The sequence below is a fragment of the Psammomys obesus genome, unplaced genomic scaffold (assembly GCF_907164565.1).
Source record: "Psammomys obesus unplaced genomic scaffold, mPsaObe1.curated_primary_1811, whole genome shotgun sequence".
Lineage (NCBI taxonomy): Eukaryota > Metazoa > Chordata > Mammalia > Rodentia > Muridae > Psammomys > Psammomys obesus.
In genome coordinates, this window is record NW_026596356.1 from 840,449 (window position 1) to 851,745 (window position 11,297).

At 41.6% G+C, this 11,297-nt stretch overlaps 1 protein-coding gene across 1 annotated transcript; it reads right to left on the minus strand.

Annotated features, from left to right (window-relative positions):
- Positions 1–337: 337 nt before the first annotated feature.
- Positions 338–7,636, minus strand: LOC129669247 (interferon-induced very large GTPase 1-like). Its single transcript, XM_055597414.1, is given in 3 exon segments — positions 338–466; positions 469–2,082; positions 2,084–7,636. Coding segments are annotated over 3 exon segments (7,296 nt in total).
- Between the last annotated feature and the right edge of the window lie 3,661 nt (positions 7,637–11,297).

The window sequence follows — 11,297 nt, forward strand, 5'->3', positions numbered from 1 at the left end:
AATTAATATAAAAAAATAGAAATTTAATTTAAAAAATATAAAGAAAAATAGCCTCCAAAAGACCACCATCAACAAAACCCAAAACCACAGAAATCAAAGTAAACAAGCAAAAAGCTAAAACAATAAAACATTAACATATTTAGTATATTATGTACAAAGCAGGAGATATAAAATAAAAAAGAAATAAAACATTTTAGTAGAAAATCCTCAAATCTTGAAATAGTAACTAGTTTATTCTTTCTTACTTATTTAATTTATAATGCAACCTAAATTTTTACTAGGCGCCCCTGGTTAAGGTGAAATTTCTATGGCCTGTCTAGTGTTCTATTTGTGCCAATTAATGTTTTCTCAAGTCAACTAATACTTCTTGCTTTGTGATTTTGGTCCATAAATCTGGAATAGCACCTATATCTGTAAATTTTTTGCCGTATTTCTCTTCTAGCTCTGATCTGAAGCGACAGACAAACCGACAAACCATTTCCAATATGGCTGGAGAGATGAGTCTGGGGTGATGCTCCATGTGGCAAAGTCATCTCCTGCTTCTCGATATTTCTTGTATGGGAATTTTTGTTGTTCATCTAAAATAAAATATTTATCACTTGCTACTGAGCTAGTACAGCAATCAATGACAAAGTGGTTTGTTTTATGCCAACGCCATCCACTGACAGCCTGAGGATGGTGGAATGGCACACTGTGGTCTCCTTCATGTTGGGGAATGGTGTTTGTACAAATTGCTTTACAAAAAGGACACTGTTTCCAGCAGCCACAGAGATGTTCAGAGAGAATTTTCTCAATGTCAGGAACCATTTCATCTATGGGCTTACTTGAACAGTCCTCTTCTACTTTCCTCATTGCAGGATCCAAAGCTGCACTCATGGCTTCTTTGAGAAACTCCGTATCCTTTATCTCCTGGTCCTCAATGCTTACCAGGTCTCTTCTTGGAAAGACCAGGTTGCTCCCTAGGTGATCACAGAACAAATCTAACCAGCCAGATGCAGTGCTGCCTTTATCTTTAGCTACTGTTGTAGACTCATGAATGGCAGAGAGGATGGCATTCTTGATGTCACTTAAACATGTTTTTAAAAAAGTCTTTATATTTTTACTTCCTTCATCTGAACAGTATTTTTTAATATGGTTTTCAATATAGCTGCTAAAAAAAGATTTTGTGTAATGAAGATACTGCCAGTAATTATCAAAGTTTTCTTCTTCTGCCAGAGAAATAAGAATATGTTTCTCCAGGTTAGCCCTGTTTCCATTGAATTCAGGGCAGTTAGCTCGCATGGCTCCAGCAATTTTAATGACCATTTTCCTCCTTATGGTGGCAGAGATAGCAGGGGTGAGCTTGTGCCAAAGAAAATCAACAAATGTTTTGATGGAGGTGGCACCTTGGCAGGAGATCTTAAAACTCATGAAGAAATCATTTTTCTTTCTCTCCAGATAGTTCACAGGGTCATTTGCTCTCTTGAATGCCTTGTGCATCTCCTTAAAACTCTTAGCTGCTCTTTGGAATAAGCATAAAGACAAATCAATGCTGTATTTGCTTGTAAATGTGTATCTGTCCTCAGTAGGTGCAGATTTTACTTCTTCCTCTATTAGCCTCAGGATTTCATGGAAATAACTTGTATTATAATCACACTGTTTCTTATGAATATTGTTTATAGTCTCATTAAATCTTGTAATAATTTTTTCAGTAGTCATGTTAATAGATTCTCTATCACAGACCTTTAATGTCCGAGCCACAAAGCTATACTTCTTATTCATTTTTACATGTTCATCATAATTTATTTGAAATTTATCTTCAGAATTTCTCATAAGTATGTCCACCATGTTTATCTCCTTTTGGAAATGTTCCCAAAGGATGTTTTCAGAATCTGTGTCAATGTCAGGTTCTATGACTGGAGGAAGATCTGAGGACACATCACAGACCCATTTTTTCCAAAGTTGATTGAATTTTTCATGTAACTCTTCTTCATTTAATTCTTTATCCTTTACAGTTAAAGCCAACTTTCTGCTCCTTTCTAATAATTCATTTTCATAACTTGATTTTTTCTTATCCAGCCTGTCTTGATTTTTTTTTAAATTGAATAAGTTCATTAGCTTTCCTTCTGGTGTCTGAAATAAGTGCTTCTTTAAGGATTATTAGCTTGTTTTCAAAATTTGATTTCCATTGAATCAGTATTTCATTGTCTGGGTCTTCACTAAAATATTTTTCAAGTTCTTGCTTAATTGCTATATACTTTTCTGTGACTGGAGCCTCAAATATGCTTGTTTGGAGTGCCTGCACTTTCCCATTCTGAATCTGATTGATCAGCTGGTTCTGAAAGTCCAGCATGTGACTCCTGAGCTCCCAGATCCAGTGGTTATACATAGTTTCCAGCTTGCTCATGGCCATGATCTCTCTGGTGTTCCTGAAGCTAAAAATAAAGTTCTCATTGACCAGGGCTTTCCACAAATCTTGAACTCGAAATTTGACATCTGATATTTTCATGATACTACCTCTGGATTCCTGCTTGGCAGTCAAAATAATTCTGCTCTTTAGTTCCTGGACATTGTGACTATAATGAGGATTTGGTGGGGCCATTGGGGGATTGCCATCCCAGAGGTGAGCAAAGTAGTAGACATGATTATTGGCATCAAGCTTAATGACATCACTGAAGTGGGATACATTTGAGCACTCTTCTTGTTCTGCAGCTGTTACTGCCATTTCATCTAGTCTCTGCTCTAAGCACCTTCGTCCTTCCATATTTTGGTCTTTAGCTATAATTTCTCCCACATTTTGATGGACAAAGAGGCAACTGGGGGAGATTTTCACTTGTTTCATCCTTAGAAAGGCTTGAACAGCTATTTGTAGGATGTCTTGCATCTCAGAGGGATTCTCCCCAAAAATATTGATCAGAGTCAAGTTTCCAAGGCCAATCACAAAGGTGGCCAACTCATTGTCCCAATTCTGGGATTTGTTGTTGAGTTCTGGAGCCCGAAGTCCTTCCGTGTCTACAACAAGCACAAAATCAAAGCCAAGGTCTTCTGTGAATGTGTCTTCCACCTTCAGGATCTGCATGTAGGCCCCCTTGGTGCATCTTCCTGCACTGACTGTGAACTGCAACCCAAACAGGGCATTCAGCAGGGTGGACTTCCCTGAGCTCTGTAGGCCAAGGACAGAGAGAACAAACAGCCTTTTGTCTCCAACTTTCTCTGAGACCTTGTCAAAAATAGCTGCCACCCACTTTAGAGGCACATAAGAAGCATCCCCATCCATCAGCTCAATGGGAACACCAGCTATCATCAAGTCTGCAGCAATCTCAGGGAGGCAGAGAAAAAGGCTATCTCTAGAGGAGGAAGTTTCTTCCAGAGCTTCATAGATTTGGCCCACTTCTCGGAGAAGATGCTCAGTTCCTAAAGTACAGTCATGAATCTCTGTGGAGATGGTTTCTATCTGCTGCTGCCAGAGTGTTAGGGAGTTGCTCTTCTGTGCTCTTTGCTTTTCTCTTTGTACCATCAACCACAAAGATCTCTGTTTTTCATGCAAGTTTTTCAGGTGTTCTAAAAACAGGCTGTCAAAAAACAGAGTCAGCCACTGTAAAAAATAGAGTCTGTTATGAGTTTCTGAATATTCCTGGAGAAGTTCGAGAACAGAGCGCATTAAATCATTGAGAGGAAAAGCTTTTTCCAATTGCCGACATCGAATCATTCTTTTATCCGTCTCAATCTCACTCTTGTGTTGCTCAATGCTTCGATTCCCCTTTTCTCTCAGATGATAGAATTCTTTGTCTTTCTTACACCAAAGGTGCCAAAGTTGTCCTTGAAGGGGTAGTAAATTTTCTTTTGTCTGAGGTAACTTGTATTCCTCAAGGAGAGCCATTATAGTCTGAGCCTTTTCTTTGGCTTCCTTGCAGTCTCGCTGGTCTTCATCAATAAGGAATCCTTGATTTTGAGCCATCTGTGAACAGTCCTCTAAGCTGAGAGGAGAATCAGACATCTCTAGAAAATGTTTGATGGCATTTGTAAGCTCCTCTGTTAACTCTGCCTCATTTCTATTCCTGATGCCAATTCTCAATCTTTTACCAGAATTATTTGCTATAGCCTTTTCTTTGTCATCAATCAAACAGATCAAAGGTCTTGATGACTGACAGAGGTGTCTGACAAGGTTTTTGTTCTCTTTATTGTCATCAGAAGCTGACATGAGGATCACAATGAGAGAAGAGACATCCTGCAGGAAGCTGAGTTGTTGCCTATGTTCTTTGGCATCTCCATGAAGATTGGTGAAGGTCAGACACTTGTCAAATGTGTCCTCACCTTGGCCCCCAGGACAGAACCAGCAGATCTCTACCACTCCCTGCATCAGGAGACAGTGCTTGCTGCTTCCTCTGCAGTGTCTGTGAAAAAACACATCATGTTTACGTTTACTGAGGAGAGAGTTCATGATCTGAGATTTGGAAGCAGAGAGGCCATTTCCAACTCTAATGAAGGACACAATAGGGGTAGAGACACAACACATCTGCTGGTTCTTGTGGCTGTAGCTCTTGTCTTCTGGTGACCTACTTGCATTTTGCCAACTTTTCCTAATTTGTCTGAGAGACCAGAGATAAAATTCAATCTGAGAAGTGTTGGGATTTGGCACTACAAGGGGGAGTGCATATTGGCAAATGGAAAGTTTGGACAAAATATATTGCCTGGTAAGATCATCTGCACAGTGTAAAATGGCCATCTGGATATCCATTGGGTGAATGTGGGGCCGGGACTGAGTGGCTGAAGGATAGGTAAGACTGTCATTGTCTTTAATGACATCTTCATATGGATCAAAATCTTCACTTTCATGATTGGAAGAACCTATAGAGATATGGTTTTCTATGTTTTCATCATCTTTGAAGACAAGATGTCTCAACCCATAATCCAACATCAGTAGCTTTTGTAGGAAGTAGAATGGAAGCTCCTGTTCAGATCTTGGCTATGTATTGTACACAGACCTCTTGTAGATCAGATGGAAGTCAGCTCTGCTCATCCTTTTTGGATAGTGATGTTCTAGGCCTAGACGTTGGAGTAAGTCTAGGAAAGGTCCCTCTGCTGTCATTTCCTTTGTGTTGTTTTCACTACTTTGTTGTTTATAAGTCTCTTTCTTTTCATGGCAGAGACTTTGTAATTGTTTTTTCACCTCATCCATTTGCAAGGAAGGGATGGTGGCTTTATAGTCCCCATCAACAAGTAATCTTAAATCATTCTCCAGATTTTCCCAATCACGATGCATGCCATGTTTTGTGAGAACATGTGCAACTTCTTCAGAAAACAAATTTCCTATATGTTGTCTTATTAATGTCAATCGTTTTCTTTTCTCTTCTGTAGAAATATCTGTGATTTCAACTGTGGCTGTTAGAGCTGTGAGCACCAGGAATGCCTGGGCTCTGTAACTGCAAATATTTTTAAGCTCTTGGTATTTGTCTTGGTTACTTTGCATTTGATCCAAGAGGAAGTTTAACTCATTACATCCCAGAAGATGCTGAAAAATATTGTTTTCCACCTGATAGCCTGCACCAGCTGCAATGGAGAGTAGCAGCAGCTGCAGGTCTGGCTGCTCTGTTTCTCTGAGGTACAGCAGGAAGGAGCTGAGAGCTGTGGTGACCTCATATGTAGCCGTTCTCTTTGCTTCTTCCCCTGTTTCTGGGGACTCATTTCTGATATTCACTTCCATCAGGTTTGTGCAGGTATTCTCTAAGGTCTTAATGAATTCAGAAAACGAGGTGATTTTGACTTGTTCTTCTTCTGGCTCTGACTGATTGATCCACTGTATGATGGCGTGTGCCTGAGGAAAGTTTGTCACTTTGTATACGTGAGGATCTAGAAGGCTGCACAACTGAGATTTAATAAACCGAGTTTTGTAGGTGGGTGAATTTTTGCAAAAGTTGACAGTGTTTACTAGAAAATTCTGCAGATCCCAGTCTGTGAGGCATGTATTAATCCAAATGCTATAACTTTTTACTTTTTGACTTAATGTTTGCATGAAATCCATCAACTTATTGAGCTGTTCTTCAGGATCAGAAACCTCCCAGCGTTTCACATTATCTAGGAAAAGCCTAGCCTCTTTTCCAGCAGTGAGAAATTCTTCTCCTTCCTGAATCTCCACAGTGAGTCCAGTCAGAGCAGTGTAGTTATCTTTTAGGCAATTAGCCACTTGAAGGGCATCCTTAAAGTCACTTCTGTGGCCGCTGAGGATGATGTTCCAAATAGGTACCAACTGAAGTCCTCGGTCAATGACAGACCAGGTTTGGTTGCTAGCGACAAGACCAGCTGTCCACTGGGCAAATCCATGTGCTTTTGCTGGTCCACCAGTCTGGGCCACAGACAGCTGCACCTTTGTTTGTAAGTTTCGATGAGTTTTACTGTAAGACACTGTTTTTGAATGTGAGTCTGGCATATTTAGACTTGCACCACCTTTAACTCCAAAGCCGTTATAGCTGCCCTTTATGTAAATATTCAAGGACTCCTCTGTCTGCTGCTTTACACCAGCCAGCTGCTCCTTTCTAAAACCCTCTGCAATGGCCTTCCAGCAGTAGATTCCTCCCAGGTGCAGTGGGCCTTGGCTAGCATGAGAGCCAAACCTGTGGAAAAAGTTTTCAGCCCTGTGCCTCACCGAGAGGAGTTTGTCTGGGTGTGTAGTCTGACCCAGGAGTTCTTCAAAACTTTGGAGTTCCTGGAGAGCAGCCTCGGAGAGCTGAAGATGGTCGATGGGAAAGTGGCAGGTGGCCAGTGGGATGTAGCTGAATTTGGCTGAGCAGAAGTAAGATTGCTCTGAATGTGATTGGTGAGTATCCTCAGATTCAGTATGTTTGCTTTGACCTACACCAGCTTCTAGACTAAGTCCCCAACAGCCACCTTTAATCGAGGAGGTGCGACTGAAACCCAGCTTCTCCATTGTCTGTGTGAACATGGCTTGTTCTCGAAAAGATGAGAACTCCTTTGATTCTGTCCATGTGCTGTGTTCTGGGCCAGCAAGTGAGAATTCCTTAGGGACACTGAGTAGCTCTTCTCTCCTTGCCAGCAGATCCTTTTGGTGGCTGGTCTTGTAAATTCCCTGCAGGGCCAGCCCTCCAGATGCCCATCTTACCAGGTCTCTATCTGAGAGGTTCTGACTGTGAGCGAGGGTCTGTTCCATGTGACTGAGGTGTCTCTCCATTATTTCAGTGACTTCTCTTAGGGGCACTTCAGGCATCGGCCAGCACTCTTCGGGGATCTCCACTGCTTGCCTCAGCTCTGCTTCTTTTCTCCTCACTGCCTCTTCCTGTCTGTGCTTCCCTTCTGACTGCAAGGCCCTCAGCTCCTGCAGCGCCTGTCCTGCCTGCCTCTGCCTGCTCTTTACCATCTCCCCTGCAGTCTCCTGGATCTCAACACTGTGTGTCTGTGAGAGGTCGAGCAGCTTCTCCAGAGCCTTTTCCTCCCACGCATGTTGTGTCAGGGTCTTCAGCTTCTGGAGGTCTTTTCCTTCTAAGTGTTGTAAGGCCTGGGCACAGGTCACACCCAGGTCTTCCTGAATCTTAGGCAGCCAGTAGTCCACAGACAGTCCCGCTTCTGTCAGCATATCCTGGAGCTCTAGCTTCCTTCTGCATCTTAGCTGGGGCTCATCAGGGTTGCTCTTTGCTGTTGCCATGGCTCTGTGAAGAATAGGCATTTAGTTAGTCTTTGTTTTATCTTGTCTATTAATTTCTTGGCCATAGAATAAATGTCCCAACTCTATAAGTCTACAGGAACTTCTCATCCTTACCTTTAATTGTGAAGTTTGCATTTTAATTACTATCTTTGACACAGTCCTATTCACATTTGTACTAAATGCAGCCAGTATATCTAGTTGTCATTGTGAGATTCAGTGCAATAAAGTACATTTTTAGCACTTCTTCCTCTATAAACTCCATGGTATGACAAGCAGCAAAGCAATGATTGAAATGTGAAAATATGTTAGTTTTTTTCTAAGACAAGATATGTTCCATCATTTCTTTACCTTTTCTAGATTAGCTTCTCTGAAACTTATACCTCCTCTTTCCATTCCTGGTTTTTGTCTCTTCATCTTAAATCATTTAATATTGATTTTTGTCTCCCATGCTTCTAAATGCACTTCTTCCTTGGTTAACGTTTATTTATTTGTGGCTTCTCATGTTGTTCTTTGATATACTATCTTCCTATTAATTAAACAGCTTCCAATGCACTGGAGCCACGATGTTTTTGTATGTATATTCCAGTCTACTAGCCTATCAAGTTCATTTCCTCGGTGTTATTCCCACACCTCTACACACAACAAACCCCCACACATCCCCAGATTACCCATAAGGCAAATGAGGTAGCACATACTTCAGTTCCATACATTACTTATGCTTCCAATTGTCATGTAATTCTCCTATTCAGAGGCTCCCTCATTTTGCCCAATGATTATCTTGCACATCTGTCTTCCACTTCATGTAAATTTGGTGCCCTGTGGTTTTCAAGTGACTTCTGTAATCTCTCTTTCATCTTGTTTCATTTTCAGCCCTATCAGGTCTTCCTTATTTTGCCTTCATATGCATTTACTGTTATGTCTATCATAGGCATCATATCTGAGGTTTGTCCTTTTCTACTCTTCAATATTTAGATTGAATCCAACTGGCATTCAGCATTATTAAGGTGTGTATGTCATACTTTGTAAAGCTGCCTCACCTATATACTGCATCCTTATGTACTGCCAGTGGCGAGGCTTTTATAAATATTAAGGATAGAAAGGCCAGGTAAAGAGATTTCTAATTAGTGCTCCCTAGTTTTCCTCACCGTGAGAAAATAATTCAGACATATGGAACAAACACTGTGTACCGAGCAAAGGAGGATTCGTTCACAAAGTTACATAGTAAGGAGTGGCTGGAAGGTTCTCCAAGATAACGGCTACCAGTGCGCACTGCTTCTGAAGGGTAGAAGATCCAAAACTTCAAAACTGGTAAGTGAATGGGCAGCTGAAGCCAGAGCATTGACTTTGAGGCTTCCCGTGCAGGAGGGAACAAGCGTGAGCTGTGACAGATTGGATCCAGGCCCTATGGACATCTCCATGGTCTGAGCATGGCAAATATTAACCCCCTGCACTTTGCGCTGTATCTTCGCTGGTTCCTGTAGCAGTGGCTGCGGCAGCATGGGGTTGCATAACCCCAGTTACGGGTGCCTTCCTGCTCTAAAGGCCAAACGGGACCTAAATCTGAGAGTAGAAACTGTGGGCTCTCTGAGCTTACTGCATGTGCCTGCAAGTGCATTCGCGGCCCCCTGCGCTTTCCACACATGTCTGCTAGTGATAGCTCCGGCGAGAGAGTTCTTTCAGAGCTCCATATGGGCCTCTGTGCTAGCAGACACTGGATTCCGTACACACAGCCCTGCTGTAGGCAACAGAGGGGTCTCTGGGACAGCGTTCTCAACACTGAAATCCCTGTTCTGTGGGTCTCCCAGTGGAGTCGAGCCGAACAATTCCTGGAACCAAGATGGTGCAGCCCAGACTGATCTGAGCACTTGGGCCACAATACTGAGATGGGCCTGTGGGCCACTGAGCCATTCAGGACACCTGCGCACGCCCGCACCACAACCTGCACTTGTACTTCTCCCTTTCACCTCACCCTTCCAGGCAGGCACGCCTCCACGCACACTCCTACCCTTGCACACTTGTGCCTGTGCTCTTCCTCCCTTAGCTGCATCTGAAACACCCACCCACTCTCAAACCAGTGGACCCCTCCCATCTTCCTGAAGAACGCTCCAGACTCCAGAGACAGACGGACCCAGTCTACAGTACAAGTTCCAGGAACAAACAGCAAAGGCTACTGACCATCAGATGACTAGAGGCAGGCTTAAGAACACACCCAACAAAAATCAGGACATCATGACCTCACCAGCAACCCCCAAAATAAATGGGTATTGTAACAGGAAAATGATTTTAAAGCTATGTTTATGGAGTTATTAGAGGCACATAAAGAGGAAATGAACAAAACTCTCAAAGAAATACAGGCAAAGATACCCACACAAATAGAGGCACATAAAGAGGAAATGAATAAAAAAATAGATGCCATCATGGAAAGACAGTAATCCTCATTCAAGCAGATGAAGGAAATGGTGCAAGACATGAAAACAGAGTTAGAATCAATAAAGAAAACAAACAGAAAGAGAGAAAACCCTGGAGCTTGAGAACTTAGAAAAAAGGTCAGGAATCAACAAAGGTAAGCATCACCAACAGAATACAAGAGATGGAAGAGAGAATCTCAAGAGCTGAAGACACACTTGCAGACATTGATACTTCTCTCAATGAAAAAGTAAAATTGGAAAAGTTCCAAACACAAAACATCCAAGAAATCAAGGATGCCATGAAAAGACAAAATCTAAGAATAATAAGAATAGACGAAAAAGAAGATTCCAGGTTCCAACGACAAGAAAATATTTTCAAGAAAATCATAGACGAAAAATTTTCCAAATTAAAGAAAAGATGTCCATAAACATACAAGAGGCCTACAGAACACCAAATAGACTAGACCAGAAAAGAAACTCCTCACATCACATAATAGTCAAAATGCTAAATCTACATAACAAAGAAAAATATTAAAAGCAGCAAGGGAAAAAGGCCAACTAACATACAAAGGTAGACCTTTCAGAATCACACCAGACTTGTCAACAGAAACTATGCAAGCCAGAAGGGTCTGGGCAGATGTCATGCAGACTCCAAGAGAACACAGATGTCAAACCAGACTACTATATACTCTGCAAAACTTTCAATCAACATACATGGAGAAAACAAAATATTCCACGACAAAACTAAACTTAAACAATATCTACACAGCAACCCAGTCCTACAGAAGATACAAGAAAAACTCCAATCCAATGAAATCAACTACAGCCAAGAAAGTACAGGACATAGATAACCTCACAACAAAAAATCAAAAGAAAACAAGCATAGAAACACAGTAACACCACCAACTCCACAATAAAAGGAACCAACATTCATTGGTCACTATTGTCTATCAACATCAATGGACTCAGCTCTCCAAAAAAGACACAGACTAACAGAATGGTTGCAGAAACAACATTCAGCTGCATCCAAGAAACACACCTTTGCAACAATGACAGACACTACTTTGGAGTAAAGGGCTGGAAAAATGTTTTTCAAGCAAACAGACCCAGAAAACAAGCTGGAGTAGCTATCCTACTATCTAATAAAATAGACTTTCAACCAAAATTAATCAAAAAAGATGAGGCAGCCACTCCTGATGAGACCTAATTGACTAGGATCAGAAGGAAGGAAAAGAAGTCCTCCCCTATCAGTG